The sequence below is a fragment of the Terrapene carolina genome, unplaced genomic scaffold, assembly GCF_002925995.2.
Source record: "Terrapene carolina triunguis isolate 2854851 unplaced genomic scaffold, T_m_triunguis-2.0 Scaffold523, whole genome shotgun sequence".
Classification (NCBI taxonomy): Eukaryota; Metazoa; Chordata; order Testudines; family Emydidae; genus Terrapene; species Terrapene triunguis.
In genome coordinates this window covers 1548613-1564898 of record NW_020664874.1, presented here as the reverse complement: position 1 = coordinate 1564898, position 16286 = coordinate 1548613, and the positions used below count along the sequence as shown (strand labels likewise).

The 16286-nt window shown below is 61.4% G+C and overlaps 1 protein-coding gene across 1 annotated transcript in view; it reads right to left on the bottom strand.

Moving 5' to 3' along the window:
- The window catches only part of DPYSL5 (dihydropyrimidinase like 5), a 47106-nt gene extending 45700 nt beyond the window's left edge, over window positions 1-1406 (bottom strand). Inside the window, exons 1-2 of the mRNA XM_029913230.1 lie at window positions 1254-1406; window positions 680-874 (exon numbers count right to left, since the gene is read on the bottom strand). Coding sequence (XP_029769090.1) covers window positions 680-874; window positions 1254-1388 — 330 coding nt within the window. The 5' untranslated portion in view covers window positions 1389-1406. The remainder of the gene's footprint in view (window positions 1-679; window positions 875-1253) is intronic.
- Window positions 1407-16286: the final 14880 nt, after the last annotated feature.

Below are 16286 nucleotides of genomic sequence, written 5' to 3'. Positions count from 1 at the left end.
CTTCATGGGGGCCCCGTGGCGTGGGGCCCCAGGCAACTGCCCTGTTTGCTACCCCTTAACGCCAGCCCTGGGTTTTAGATGCAGAAAACCAGATGTGGCACAGGGGGGCCGTGGAGTTTTGATAGCATGTTGGGGGGGGTTAGAAAGAAAAAGGTTGAGAACCTCTGACCTAGGCCATGTCAGCACAGGCCCCAGGCTGGGCGGGGCAGCAGGAGCCCTGGGCTTGTGATTGCGAGTGCAGAACTGCTGGGGCCCTGAGCAGCAGCTCAGGGGCCAGGCCTGCCCCCCGAGAACCCCACGCTCCCATGCTGGGGGAGCTGCGGCAAACCCCATCGGCCAGGGTGACCCCGGCTGGGGCTGGCATCCCGGCGATGCCCGAGAGCAGGGAGAGCGCTGTGCTAGCTGCCCAGGGGCAGAGAGGGGGCGCAGTGACAGACCAGCTGAGAGCGATGGCCGGAGAAGGTCCTATACAGGAAGGGCCCAGTGCCTGGGGTCAGCCCTGGCATGCAGCCTGCTCTGGGGCAGAGGGAAACAAACTGCGCCCCAAGCCCAACTCATGCAAAGCCCCATGGGAGATCCAGCAGCCACCCAGCACAGAGGGGCAGACGAAGGGCTGGGAATCTGGGGCTGGAGGGAGCTGGCGAAGGCCAGGCTGCAACATATGGGCGCATGGTTCTACCTCAGGTCCAAGGCTCACTGGGTCACTCCATGCTGGGCATTCCCAGACTCCACTGATGCCAGGAGCGTACGGGGCCTCGCGCCAGCGGCCTGCCACCTGTGCCGGGGCCAGCAGGGTGTGGAGGGCACAGCCCACGTCCGCCTGCGACGCTGGGGCCGGCTGACCAGCCCGCGGCTGGAGCGTGAGCGGCTGTTGCTGGGTGGGGTTAGCGGCGGGTACAGACAGGCCTGGGCTGTCCCAGCTCATGGCCACCCCATGAACCAGCCTCTGTCCAAATGCATTGCCCCATCCAGAAGTTATCCTCAGCCCAGCTCTGCAGAGCCAGCCCCAGTGGGGGAACTCGGTGGGGCCCTCGCGAGGCAGCCGGGGTCCTGTGCCAAGCTGGGAGGAAAGGACTCAGCCGTTCGGAGTCAGCCCCTGGGCATGTCCCTGTGAACGGCTGGCCCAGGAGCTGCCAGTGCAATCCAGACAGTAACCGGGATGAGAGAGAAGGGGGGGCGCAGGCACGCGGCACGAACCCCTGCAGCCTGGCCACTGGCCCCTCCCCAGCCCGAGTGCCGGGGTCCTCGCTTACCTTGGGGGCCCACCAGGTGATGCCCATGTGCAGGGCGTAGTCACAGCAGACCTTGGGGTCGGCCAGGCTCCGGCACTTCTCGTAGGCGTCCAGGAGGGAGGTCTCCCTGTCGGGCAGCACGTGGCCGATGACCATGGTTGTCCCTCCGACCAGAGCAGCCTGTGGGGGACAGGAGAGGGGCTTCTGAGTCACGCTGGTCAGGGCAGCAGGGCGTTGACATTGGGCCGAGCAATGGGCATCGTCCTGCCCTCGGCGAACCCAGCTGGGCCCCCAGGTCGCAGCTCGCGGCTCTGTGGGGCTTGTTTGATCACCTGCTCGCCCTGATCCGGGCACTGCTCTGGGGAGAGGCGGCGGGGAGGTGCTCAGACACCCAGGGGATGGGCATGGAGTCAAGGGCCGGATGGGAGGGAAGGAAAAACGAGTTTTTTCAAGGCCCTACAGCAAGTGGCTCTGGATTGCTCTGTCTTGTCCTACGAATCCAGGCACGTCTGTGGCCCCCAGCGCTGCAGTACCTGAGCATCGCCCAGTCTGCAACGTCTCTCTCCTCACAGCCTGTGCGGCAGGGCAGGGCCTGGACAGATGGGGATTGAATCCTGCTCTCCCGAGTCACAGGCTAGTGGGGTGGGTCTGTCTCTGCAACGCAGCAGGGGGTACTGGCGAGTCAGCCCAGCGAGGGGCCAGCCTGCTACACCCGGTTCGGCCAGGCCAGGGCCAAGCAAGCCGGAGCAGGCCACGGGCACTGGCTGAAGCCCAGGCAGGGTGGGGAACGCTGGCTCCCCCCCATGAGCACGGCCAGGCCGGAAGGAGTCATCTGGCTGGCTCCCTGCACAGCCAGAGGCACGGGCTGCAAAGATGGCCCCAGAGCAGCTGGACTCCCTGTCAAACACACAGCTGAGGGGAGCATAAAATCCCTCCTTTACCCAAAAGGGGTTAAGAAGCTCAAATAACCTGTTTGGCACCTGACCAAAAGACCCAATAAGGGAAGAAGATCCTTTGGGGTGGGGGGGGGGGGGGGGGGGGGGGAGAGGTTTTGTCTGTGCTCTCTTTGTTGTTCTCTCCGGGTCAGAGAGGGACCAGGGCAGGAGAAACCATCTCCTAAAACCCTACTTGAAATCAGCATCCAAGATTACAAAAATAGTAAGTAATAGCAAGGAAATGCGTTAGGTTATCTTTTGTTTTAGCTTGGGAATTGTCCCTGTGCTAAGAGGGAGGTTTATTCCTGTTTTTGTAACTGTGAAGTTTTGCCTAGAGGGGAATCCTGTGTTTTAAATCTTATTACCCTGTAAAATTACCTTCCGTCCTGATTTTACAGAGGTGCTGCTTTTACTGTTTTCTTTATAATAAAATTCTGCTTTTATTAACCTGATTGGTTTCTAGTGTCCTAAAAACCCAGGGGTCTGGTCTGTGCTCACCTTGTTTACCTATCTGGTTGGTAGATTATTCTCAAGCCTCCCCAGGAAAAGGGATGAAGGGGCTTGGGGCGATATTTTGGGGAAACAGGAACTCCAAGTGGTCCTTTTCCAGAATCTTTGTCTAACTCACTTGGTGGTGGCAGTGATACCATCCAAGGACAAGGAAGAATTTGTGCCTTGGGGAAGTTTTTAACCTAAACTGGTAGAAATAAGCTTAGGGGGTCTTTCATGTGGGTCCCCACATCTGTACCCCAGAGTTCAGAGCGGGGAGGGAACCCTGACGCTGCCCCTGGGAGGTTCCTACGCACCCCAGAGTCCAGTCCCCAGCGTGAGGCACGGCTAGACGAGGGGGCGGGGAGCAGCCATAGCTCAGTGGTCCCCGTCCCTGACCACAGCTGCCCAGCACAGACCCTGGCAGTGCTAAGCCTGTCCATCCTCCCCATTGAAGGAAAAGGCCCAGGTAGGGACCATCGAATTCTGGAGGTGAATGCGTGGTAATGCAGGTGGTGTTGGAGAGAGTGCTTTGGATTCTTCGACCATGGGATGCTGTTCCAGGAAGAAGGATTGCTAGGAAGAGATGGGATCCACCTAATGAAGAGAGGGAAGAGCATCTTCATAGGCAGGCTGGCTAACCTAGTGAGGAGGGCTTTAAACTAAGTTCACCGGCGGATGGTGACCTAAGCCCAGAGGTAAGTGGGATACCGGGAGGAAACACAAGGAGGAGGGTGCAACAGGGGAGGCCTCCTGATTCCTACTGAGAAAGTAGGGCAATCGGCTATCTTAGGTGCCTGTACACGAACGCAAGAAGCCTGGGAAACAAACAGGGAGAACTGGAAGTCCTGGCACAGTCAAGGGACTATGATGTGATTGGAATAACAGAGAATTGGTGGGGTAACTCACATGACTGGAGCCCTGTCCTGGATGGGTATAAATGGTTCAGGAAGGACAGGCGGGGGAGAAAAGGTGGAGGACTTGCACTGTACGTAAGGGAGCAGTATGATTATTCAGAACTCCAGTATGAAACTGCAGAAAACAGTATTTGGTCCTGCCATGCGGGCAGGGGACTGGACTCGATGACCTCTCGAGGTCCCTTCCAGTCCTAGAATCTATGAAAAGGCTGTTGAGAGTCTTTGGGTTAAGTTTAGAGGTGAGAGCAACAAGAATGATGTTGTGGTGGGCATCTACTATAGACCACCAGTCCAGGAGGATGAGGTAGACGTGGCTTTCTTCAGACAACTAAACAGAAGTGTCCAGATTGCAGGCCCTGGTTCTCATGGGGGACTTCAATCACCCTGAGATCTGCCGGGAGAGCAATACAGCAGTGCACAGACAATCCAGGAAGTTTTTGGAGAGTGTTGGGGACAACTTCCTGGTGCAGGTGCTGGAAGAACCAACTAGGGGCCGTGCTCCTCTTGACCTGCTGCTCACAAACAGGGAAGAATTGGTAGGGGAAGTAGAAGTGGGTGGTAACCCAGGCAGTGACCATGAGACAGTTGAACTGAGGATCCTGACAAAAGGAAGAAAGGAGAGCAGCAGAATACGGACTTCAGAAAAGCAGACTGACTCCCTCAGGGAACTGATGGGCAGGATCCCCTGGAGGCTAATATGAGTGGGAAAGGAGGCCAGGAGAGCTGGCTGTATTTTAAAGAATCCTTATTGACGGCGCAGGAACAAACCATCCCGATGTGCGGAAAGAATAGCAAATATGGCAGGTGACCAACTTGGCTTAACAGTGAAACCTTCGGTGAGTTTAAACACAAAAAGGAAGCTTACAAGAAGTGGAAATTTGGACAGATGACTAGGGAGGAGTATCAAAATATTGCTCAGGCATGCAGGGGTGTAATCAGGAAGGCCAAAGCACAACTGGAGTTGCAGCTAGCAAGAGATGTGAAGGGTAACAAGAAGGGTTTCTACAGGTATGTTAGCAACAAGAAGGTGGTCAGGGGAAGTGTGGGCCCCTTATTGAATGGGGGAGGCAACCTAGTGACAGATGATGTGGAAAAAGCTGAAGTACTCAATGCTTTTTTTGCCTCGGTCTTCACAGACAAGGTCAGTTCCCAGACGGCTGCACTGGCCAGCACAGTATGGGGAGGAGGTGAGCAGCCTTCAGTGGTGAAAGAACAGGTTAGGGACTATTTAGAAAAACTGGACATGCACAAGTCCATGGGGCCGGATCTAATGCATCCAAGGGTGCTGAGGGAGTTGGCTGATGTCACTGCAGAGCCATTGGCCATGATCTTTAAAACTCGTGGTGATCGGGGAAGGTCCCGGACGATTGGAAAAAGGCTAATGTAGTGCCCAGCTTTAAAAAAGGGAAGGAGGAGGATCCGGGGAACTACAGGCCAGTCAGCCTCACCTCAGTCCCTGGAAAAATCATGGAGCAGGTCCTCAAGGAATCCATTTTGAAGCACTTGGAGGAGAGGAAGGTGATCAGGAACAGTCAACATGGATTCACCAAGGGGAAGTCATGCCTAACCAACCTGATTGCCTTCTATGAGGAGATAACTGGCTTTGTGAATATGGGGAAAGCAGTGGACATGATGTATCTTGATTTTTGCAAAGCGTTTGATACGGTCTCCCACAGTATTCTTGCCAGCAAGTTAAAAAAGTATGGATTGAATGAATGGACTATAAGGTGGATAGAAAGCTGGCTAGATCGTCAGGCTCAACGGGTAGTTATCAACAGCTCAATGTCTAGTTGGCAGTTGGTATCAAGCAGAGTGCCCCAGGGGTCGGTCCTGGGGCTGGTTTTGTTCAATATCTTCATTACTGATCTGGATAATGGGATTAATTGCACCCTCAGCAAGTTGGCAGATGACAGTAAGGTGGGGGGAGAGGTAGATACACTGGAGGGTAGGGATAGGGTCCAGAATGACCTAGACAAATTGGGGGATCGGGCCAAAAGAAATCTGATGAGGTTCAACAAGGACAAACGCAGAGTCCTGCACTTAAGACGGAAGAATCGCATGCACTGCTACAGACTAGGGACCGACTGGCTAAGCAGCAGTTCTGCAGAAAAGGACCTGGGGATTACAGTGGACGAGAAGCTGGATATGAGGGGGGTTCCAAAGAGGATGGAGCTCGGCTGTTCTCAGTGGTGGCAGATGACAGAACAAGGAGCAATGGTCTCAAGTTGCAGTGGGGGAGGTTTAGGTTGGATACTAGGAAACACTTTTTCACTAGGAGGGTGGTGAAGCACTGGAATGGGTTACCTAGGGAGGTGGTGGAATCTCCTTCCTTAGAGGTTTTGAAGGTCAGGCTTGACAAAGCCCTGGCTGGGATGATTTAGTTGGGGTTGGTCCTGCTTTGAGCAGGGGGTTGGACTAGATACCTCCTGAGGTCCCTTCCAACCCTGATATTCTATGATTCTCTGACAAACCCGCTCCCAGGTGCTAAGAGGCCTGGTGGGCCACGGAGTAAGCCTTCCACAGGACCTGGGAGCCGCCAGGCCTGTCGGCCACATGCGCCCAGCCGGCAGGAGCCCCCGCACACGGCACAAGCAGTTTGTGCTCCAGCAGCACCAGGGAAGCCACGGGGAGGGGAGGGAGCGAACCCCCAGACAGCTCCCCATCGCCCTTCACAGGCAGCGCCAGGCCTAAGTCCTGAGCAGAACACCCTGAATGTGTGCGCACATGCACATACACACACACTCACTCATCTCAGCACACCTAATGCACAGGCACCAAGCCCCCCACCTCCCTGGGTATCCAACACCAGCCCCACCCCGGGTAGTCCGCAGACCCCCCACCAGCAGCACCCCACCCCATGCCCCCGGGCAGTGCACTACACGTCACCACCTGAAGGAAGCCCCCCGGTTCACAGGCCAGAGCCCTGCCTAGCCAGCTCAGCCTGGCCCAGAGCCGCTGGTGCAGCCAGGCCTGGCACTCGGGCTCTGGTGGCTGGCAGGCTGGGGAGGGAGCCCAGAGGAGGCCCTGCCAGTGCTCCCTTGCCAGCCCAGGGCGCTCTGCTGCTTGTCATGGGGGGGGGGGGCAGTTGGACCAGTCCATGTAGGGCTTTCAAGTCAGAACCAAGTCTGTCACCTCCCCAGGGACGGCAGCTGGGGCAGTTCCAGGGCACCAGTGCCAGGCACTGCTCATGATGCTCCACAGCTGGCTCGAGATTCAGCTTGCCCATGGATTCGCTGGGAGGGAGCGGGGGCTGACAGAACCTCAGCCCTGGCCCCTTCCTGCCCCTGCCCCACACAGCATCATCGCCTGGCTCTTCTCCAAACCCCACCGCGGCCTGGCCAACGTGCCCAGCAGCCCGACCGCGAATGGCGTCACTGCAGGTCAGTCAAGGCTGGAGGTGGCGGAGGGACTTTTGGGCCGACCAAACCAGGGGAACGGGCAACACACGGGCAGAGGGAAGCCAGTGCTGCTAAATGCAGAGTCATGCCCACCGGAGGGGACCCTGGGAACAGCTCAGCCACCTTCCTGGGTCCCACCTGCCACACGGGGAGGGAGCTGGGTGGTGCCAGGGAACCTCAGGCCCTGCGTGGTTGCCAGAGCGGCGAACAGGCGCCAGGCAGGGCACGGACCAGGAACAACACTGGAACAGGCCCAAAGCGCCACCCAGCTCCCACCCCAAGGACGAAGGATACACGGACACAGACACACCATCTGCTCAGAGAGCCAAGGGGCTGCACCCTGCGCCCCACAGCCACACCCAGCTGCCAGCCTGTGCCTGAGCCACGGCCCCTCGCAGTGGGGGGAGGAGGGGGGCGCAGAGCAGCAGGGGCCTGGCTGCTCCCTGCCCATCTCCCCCCAGACGGCCCCTGCAACTTATTCCGCTCACTGCCCTGCAAACTCATCCCGGAGCAGTCGGCCGACTGGCCCCTGTCTGGACCTGTCTGCCAGTTAGTGCCAGACCCTGTGGGTCACCGCGCCCCTCCTTGTGCATCACCCCGGCCCCCAGCACCATTCCCGCTCCCTCGGCTTCTGGCTGGGCCGACATGTCCCAAAGCCTCCACGTGCCCAGGATCCCCCTGCAGCCACAGCTGAGCTGTTCTGATAGCCCCCCTACCCCCCAGCAAGGGTCTCCCCAGTGACATCGGAGACCCCTCATGTCTGCTCCTCCCAGCCCCAGCCTCGTGGTGTTGTACATGGAGATCCTCCCCCAGCACCCCCACCTCCCCCCGAGCCGGGCTGGATGGACAGCAGCTGAGCATGCACGGACAGCCCCAGGGGCCAGGGACTACGGGCCCCCCAGGGGCCAGGGACTACGGGCCCCCCAGCCTTCCCCAAGCCCAGCAGGGCTGGGCCTCTGCTCAGCTGCAGCAGGCAGGTGAGCCAAGCCCCATGCCGATCCGGCGGGGCGGGCAGTGAGCACCTGATGGGTGTGCCTGGCAGACCCACCCTGCCCTGGGGCTTAGCAGAGGGACTGGGGAAACGAGGGGCAGAGCAGAAGCCTGCGCTACTACCCAGGCCCTATCCCGTCCTGAGGTCCCCCACCCCACGGGAAACGCCCAGCGAGGCAGGGCTAGAACCGACGTAAGGACCCGCATCTGAACTGATGGGCACTGGCAGAGCTGGGAGGGGACCCAGGAAGGGAATAGCAGGTGCCCATTAGCCCATTGCCCTGTTCCCTGTTAGCAGGCACCTGTTAGCCCACACCCCTGGTGCCTGTTTGGTCGAGTGTCTGCTAGCCTGATGCCCGTTAACCCATCCCCCTGGTGCTCAGGGGAACAGCACATGGGGGGGACTGCCTGGGGACTGTCCTGCGGGCACAGCAGGCGGCTTTGCATGCATGTGTGATGGGTCAGGGGGAGAATCCTGCCCAGCCCATGGCGGTGACTCCACCCACAGCTCAGCTCCCAAACGCCTCGCCGTGTCCTCGCCCAGCCCTGCACTAATCCCCAAAGCTCCTCGGCTGAGCCTGAGCTGCTTGGCTGGCGCTGGCAGGTCTCAGGGAGGCAGCAGGGCTGAGATCAACCCAGGGCCCCACCCAGCCGAGGGACAGCGGGGCTCGGAGCTGCAATCCCTCGTTCCCAAGGTCCTCCCAGGGTGCTGGGAGCACCGTGCGGGTGGAAAGGGCCATCTCTCCTATGAGACGTGAGCTAAGGCCTGCCCGCTCCTGGGTAGCTCGCTCACCCCAGGCAGGCTGTGCCCACTGTGCCCCGGGCACGTTCCATCCATGCAGCTCCCCCGCCTCCCTGTGCCCCTCGACAGGTCTTCCCACTTCCCGTAAGCCAGCGCCCAATGGTGCGGCGTGTTGGGAACCGCTGCCGGGGTCCAGCCCCCCAGCGCCTGTGTTTCAGCAGCACCTGAACACTACAGCATCGTAGTGCAGGGAACCTCGAAGAGCCAGGCCAGTGCCACCTTGTCCAAGCCCCCAGGACTGCTCCCTGCATGGGCCGTTGAACAGGGCCTGGCAGTCCTGCACCAGCACATGCCCTACGACCCGTTACCAGTCTCCTTCCCCGGGGCCTGCCCTCCCGCTATTAACGGAGTCCCGCGCTCCTGCAGCTGGCCCTAGACGATGCGCTGACAGCTTAATGCACAGGGACCAGCCCACTTCCTGCGAGGACAAGCCCAGGTGCAAATCAGCATCGCTCTGCTGAGCTCGAGGGAGCTCCCCCACTTCCAGCAGCCGAGGCCCTGGCACCTGGCTGCCTTCCGTGTTCCCGCCACACCTGCTAGTTCTGAGCAAGCTGCCTCTCCCCAGCCTAGTCGCCTCCCATTAATTTAATATGGAGATATCCTATCTCATAGAGCTGGAAGGGACCTGAAAGGTCATTGAGTCCGGCCCCCTGCCTTCACTAGCAGGACCAAGTACCATCAGATTTTTTGCCCCAGATCCCTAAGTGGCCCCCTCAAGGATTGAACTCACAACCCTGGGTTTAGCAGGCCAATGCTCAAACCACTGAGTTAGCCCTAGCCCACGCAGTGACATCACCAGTTCCTTAGCAACAGTCTGTGACATCATTAGGATTCCAGGCAGGAGAAGCGGGGCGCAGGGGTGACAATCACCGCTCCCAGCCCAGCGCTGGGCCAGGGAAATGGTTTAACCTTGGCCCTGGCTCAGGCTGTTCTGCAGCTGGGAGCCCTGCTCCATTTCAGCACCGGGGGAGCGGAGAGCTCCCCTGGCCAGCACACCCAGAGCCAGGCTCCCCGCGGGAAAAGCTCGCTCAGGGCCCCGCTGGGCCGGGCCAGGCGCTGCCTGGACAGGTAGGGGGAGACCGGCCCAGGCTCGCAGGCAGCTGCAGAAGAGTGTGCTGAGCGTGCAGCAAGGCGGCACGAGGTCCCAGGCAGCAGCTATGAACCCAGGGGGCCGGGCTGGATTGCCACAGCCATGCTGCAATCGGAGCTAGCACCGTACCTGCCTGTGCGGGGAAGGACCCCGGCCAGTGGCCCTGGGGCAGGCCAGGAGAGGGGCTCCACCCCCCAGGGAGTGTGCGTGCCGGAGCTGGGCACACAGCCCCACAGAGGGGAAGGGGCAGATGGCAGGAACAGGCAAAGCCGTTCCCAGGTCTCCCTGGCTAGTCCGTTACTGATCTGGATTTAACCCCCCCGGTGTGCATGTGAGTAAGGGACAGGGGGAGGGGACCTCGGCCACACAGCCAGGGAAGGGGGGTTCTCATTGGCAGGGACCAGCCTGCCCGACTTGGCAGCAGCTGGCAGGAAAGCCATTCTCCGGGGGACAGGGGGAGTGCTGGATTTAAACCCCACTCAGCATCTCCTCCAGCCCCTGCAGGCCGAGGTGCTGGCAGCCCCTGCCCCAGCTCACAGCTCTCCTGCTGCCGCTGTGCCTGCTAAATCCTTAATCTGGACTAATTTGGGGTCTGCTCCTTCTCATCCCTTTGCAGCTACGCGGCAGGTGGCAGCAGGGACACTGGCGGCACATGGATCCCAACCCCCCACGGAGCCGGAAGAGCCCTGCCTGCGTAATAACAGCTCAGGGTGCTTAGTTTAGCTCCGCCCGGCCCTGGCGGGGGCTGGTCCCAGGCTGAGGGAAGCTGGGGGCGCGGGACAGGGCACTGAGCTCTCGGGACACAGGGGTCCTGCCCCTGAGCCATGTCAGAACCCGACGTCACCCACCCCTCACACGCGCTAGGGCGGGGGGGGGGGGAGGGGAGAGACTTTTTGGCCCCAGGGCCACATCTGGGTATGGAAATTGTATGGCGGGCCATGAATGCTCACGAAATTAGGATTGGGGTGTTGGAGGGGGTGCGGGCTCCAGGATGTGGGAGGGGGTTCTAGGCTAGGGCAGGGAGGGGGGTGAGGGCTCCGGCCAGGGATGCGGGCTCTGGGGTGTAGGAGGGGGCTCCGGGCTGGGACCGAGGGGTTTGGAGGGCAGGAGGGGGATCAGGGCTGGGGCAGGTGGCTCAGGGGTGCAGGCTCCTGGCGGCGCTTACCTCAAGCGGCATGTTCCCCCTCCGGCTCCTAAGCTAAAGCACAGCCAGGCGGCTCTGCTGCAGGCTGCTGCCCCTGCAGCTCCCATTGGCCGCAATTCCTGGCCAATGGGAGCTGCAGGGTGGCGCTTGGGGCGGGGGGCAGTGTGCGGAGTGGAGCCCCCTGGCTGCCCCATGCATAGGAGCAGGAAGGGGGGGGACATGCCGCTGCTTCTGGGAGCCATATGGAGCAGCCCCAGACCCCACTCCCCAGCAGGAGCTCGAGGGCCGGCTTAAAACAGCTGGCAGGCTGGATGCGGCCCGTAGTTAAAAAAATAAAATAAATAAATAAATGGAGATATCCTATCTCCTAGAACTGGAAGGGACCTTGAAAGGTCATCGAGTCCAGCCCCCTGCCTTCACTAGCAGGACCAAGTACTGATTTTGCCCAGATCCCTAAGTGGCCCCCTCAAGGATTGAACTCACAACCCTGGGTTTAGCAGGGGCCTGCATTAGGGCTCCTGCGCACAGGCCCCAGCACATGCGCCTTGAGGACAGGACATGAATGCTACAGGCCACTAAGCCGGGCGCAGGTCATCACAGCTGCAGCTGCGGGCGTCTCAGCAGGACTCGGCTACCACCAGCCCTGCATGAATTGCCTGCACCCGAAAGCCACGTTACCGTGAGCCTGGACCCCCCCCCCCCCCCCCCCAGCACCTGAGCACAGCACAAGCCGCAGGGCTGGGGCCTGGGGAAAGGGGCTAAGCTGTGAGATCCCAGCCAGAAGCTGCACTGGGGGCTAGCGGCTCCCCTGCCCTAGCACTAGTGCTGCCCACCCCCACCCGGCAGAGGGCAGGCTCCCTGCTCTGGGGCAGGCCCAGCCCAGGCCAGCCGCCGGGCAGGATCTGCAGCACACAGCCTGCAACGTGCACTCATTGTGTTGAGCACAAAGCAGCCTGGCCCCAGGTGCACGGTTACTATGGCAAAGGGCTGGTGCAGCCAGAATGCAGCAGGCGGAGGCCCCGGCTGATCCGAGGGGACCCCTCTCTGGGTCCCTCCCCCAGCAGCAGCCCGGCCAGCACAAAGGGCGGCAGGCGAGGCGGGCGCAGGGGAGAGGCACAAACCCCGAGAAGGGGTCCAAGGTGCCTGAATCCTCCATCCTGCCCTGCCCAGCAGCGGTACCGAGCCAGCCACTGTCTCCGCTCTGCTCACACAGCAGGAGGGGATGCACCACAGCGCTCCAGGCCTGCCCTTGGCCCGAGCTCCCCGCTGGAGCCGGGGCAGGGAGGTGCCTGCAGACGGGCAGGGAGCTCTTTGTTGCTCCAGCCTCCAAGGCCTCGAGGCAGCTGGCCGCATTCAGCCCCCAGCGAGCCCACAGGAGCGCCACACGGGGGAGATGGGCGGCAGGACGGGCCGAGGAGGAACAAAGCCAAACCAGCAGCGGGTCGGCACCGCTGATGCTGCAGGCACGACACACACCACCCAGCAGCCGGATAAAGAGGGAGCTTTGTTCTGCGCACATGGCCGGTGCAGCAGCCCCAGTGCAGGGAGGGGCAGGGCCTCTGGCCCCACCTCTGCCCACTCGCTTTGCCCCAAGTCGCACTAGATGGGTCCCAGCCTAGGCAGCCCCCTACTGAGCCTTCCCCCCTGGAGCCGGGTTCAGCAGGGCCTGGGCGAGCGAGCCGGTTACCCCACTCGTCGGCAGCCCACACTTCCACCGGCACTGCCCCCCTGGATCAAGGGCAGCAGCAGAGCTGGGGTGTGGGGGACACCAGGCTGTGAGCAGGGGGGCAGGGCCAGCCGAGGGCTAGACTAGCCAGGGGGCATCAGCAGAGGGCAGAGTGTGGGAGCGACTCAGGCTCCAGCCCCTCCCTTCCCATTACGCACCAGCCGCCAGGTCCCTCCGGCCCAGCCAGGCTGCACCGAAAGGCCAGCCCCAGCCCCAGCCCTCCGCCCATGGAACCAGAGCTCGGGTCACAAATGGGGCAGTGCCCCCATGGGCAGCCCCTCCGGCCCGGCTGCCCCCAGGGTCGGTTCTGCTGAGCTCCAAGCTGCCAGTTCAATGAAGCCTGAGCCTAGGGGCTGGGAGGCGGGAGCAGCCAGTGCAAACCAGAGCAGAAGAAGGGGAGCCGAGGGCCGGGAGGGAGGCGTTGTGCTCCAGGCTGCGTTTGCAGTCCCTGGGCAGCAGAACCACCAGGGGCTCCCTGTGCCCAGCCCCCTGCGGCCGCAGCCCTTGCTTTGCGGCCAGAGGCGCTTAGTGACTGGGCACAGGTGGAGCAGGCAGCAGCAGGCCCGTCCCAGGGGCACTCGGGCACCAGGCTCTGCGCCCCCAGCAGACGTCTGTGCCGCAGCAGGGAGCGGTGGCTGGCTGGAGAGGGGTCTGGGACACCAGGACGCTCAAGGGACAGGGCCGCAGCGCCGAGCTGCCCCCTGAGCAGGGTAGGAGGTGGCAGACACTGCCCGGCTAACCAGGCTGCGCAGCCCCTGCCCCACCCCTTCTGGGGACACCCAGCGCATGCTGGCACAAGCTGAGTGAGCGAGGGGCTGGCAGCTCCGGGCCCAGGCCCTGCATAGCACCATCTCCTCCTCCCAGCACCAGCCCCACCGCCTCCCCTTCCCTTCCTGCACCCACTGCTGCTCCCTGAGGGAGGCCCACCCGGCAGCCCCACCCGGGAGCCTGCATGCAGCCCTGCTGAGCCCAACCCTGCTCGCCAGGAGGCGCCCGCAGACCCAGGCAGGCAGACACGGCTCCACGGCCGCCCGCAGGCAGCTCGCGGAGCAGAGTTCCTGCCCCATTCAGCAGTCCTGCATGGGGAGAGGAGCTGGGGCCAGCCCCGCTCCTGCTCTTGGCACATGCAGTCACCGGGAGAGGGCGCTTACGGACCTGACGAGTCCCACTCAGAAGTACCATGGTGAGGCTTTGGAGTCAGCACCCCATTGAGATAAGGGGGCAGTTCACACGCGGCTGCTGCAGGCTCCAGGCAGATGTTACGCGTCGTTAACCATCCCAACAGGCCCAGGCTCCTTCGCAGCCCACGGCTCTGGAATTAAAGCCCGAATTCTGCTGTGGGGTGGGTGCAGGTGTCACGGAGTCCCTGGGCGATGCTCTGGAACTGCTCCCCACAAAGCCAGTCAGGACTTTGGGGAGGCTCCTCTCCCATGGAGCAGACTGTCTTCAGGGCAAGAAGCTCACACGGCTTCACCTCCTGGGTCTGACCTTGGAGCATTCAGCATATGCCCCTCCGTGCGCTTCCCACAGCGAGTCCGCCCTGGCGGGGTCCTGGGGAAGCCAGAGGGTCCCGCACCCCCACTTCGCAGTCAGACGTGACTCTCAGCCAGCCAGTAAAACAGAGGTTTATTAGATGACAGGAACAGGGTCTAAAACAGAGCTTGTAGGTACAGAGAACAGGACCCCTCAGCCGGGTCCATCCTGGGGGGCCGCGAGCCAGACACCCAAGTCTGCACTTCACTCCTCATCCCCAGCTAGCTCCAAACTGAAACTCTCCAGCCCCTCCTCCTCTGGGCTTTGTCTCTTTCCCGGGCCAGGAGGTCACCTGATCTCTTTGTTCTCCAAGACCTTTAGCTATCCCCTTGCAGGGGGGAAGGGCCCCGGCCATTAGTTGCCAGGAGACAGAGTGTCGGCCATTTATGTACACTGGCCCTTTGCTCTGCAACAATCTCACCCCTAGAGACTTAAGAACTGCATCGGGGAAACTGAGGCACCCCTACAGTATTCAGAGGAAACGTTAAGAACAGTCCCACTTCGTCACAGCAGGTAACACGTAATCTAACAGACAGGGAGAGGCAGGGGCGTACCTTAACTAGGCCAGACTGGGCCTGGACATTTGACCCTACTGGGAAATGACAGTCTTCACTTCCCCTTCTCGGTGCTTGTGTAGTGTGGCTGTTACGCATCTGCCACACCCACCCCAGAGGTGGCTGCATTGTAGGGGGGGTAATATCCTTTAGCTACCTCAGAGGGAGGAGGCAAGGCTGGTGAGACTGTGGCACTGTTACTACCTGCAGAAGACCCCAAGGTGCCTGGATGGAGACATCCTACAAACCAGAGAGCAGTTTCCCCTGCCTTGTATGGTGGAAATGCCTGAAATCAAGGGGTGAATTCCAGCTCCCCCTACTCCGGGACTGTGGTCCTGGCTGCGAGGGGCCGGAGCAGTACAGCAGAGGCTGGGCAGTTTTACCTTTCTGCTCCCCACCAGTGTGCGCAGGGCTGGGGAGGCGGATCCCAGCAACCCAGCTCTTTGCCAGTCCCCACCACTTCTCCAATTCCAACTGCAGCCAGAGCCAAGCCAAGGTTATCAAATCAGCCGGCACCCTGCAGCTGGGGGCGGGAGTGACTGGCCACGCGGCTGGAGGGCTCCAGGGAGCCACTCATACGTCTCCCACTCACAGTGCTGAGCTGTGTTAGGAAACCCCAGGGTGAGCCTGAGAACTGGAGCCCTCCGGCTGGGCCTGCTGGGCAGCAGCTGGGACCCCAGCGCAGAGATCGCCTGTCTCTGCGGGCACACTGCCCCTCCAGGCGCCGCTGCCAGGCTGCAGAGACGTCAGCCGCGTCTCTCCTATTGCCGCTGCCAGCCGGGAGAACGACATGGCTGGGAAGGGGCAGGCAGCACAGCAGAGGCAGGAGCAGGGCCAGCGTGATGGCTTCCCCGGAGCCAGGCGAAAAGGAAAGCCCCTTGCTCTGGGTTCTGATACTGCGCCCATCTCCCTCAGCTGGAGAGCCGCTCGCGCAAGCAGGGAAGAGGTGCGGATCCTGCGCAGCGCCTGGAGCAGAACGTGCAGGTCGGATGGCTGAACACGGCCCCTGGCAGTTTGCCTATGATGCCCCTCCAAGCAGGCAGGCCAGTGCCCAACAGCGGCAGGACCCTTCCAATGAGTCCTAGTCACCGGCTTGCAGCCAGCTCCCTGGAGACCAGCAGGCAGGGAGCCTGGAGGCAGCACAGTCTCCGTTCCCAGGGAACGGCCATACCTGCCCTTCCCACCACAGGCTGCTCGGCAACTGGGGGCTTGCTGGGAGGAGGTGTCCAGTCGCAGGCCACGAGCGGCCGTTCCCCGCGCAGGGAGCGGCCCCGGCACCGTGGCTGTCCTCCTGCCCTCGGAGGCCGAGGCCGTGCATGGCCAGCGAAAGGAGGATTTCTAGGCTCCGCTAGAGGAGAGGCTAATCCGCTGAGAGCAGCTTCCTGTGTCTGGGCATTTCAGTTAAACCAGGCCAAGAAGCCGAGGGGCCAGCGCCGCTGCCCTGACGAGTCAAGCAGCCAGGCCCTGCCCAGAGAG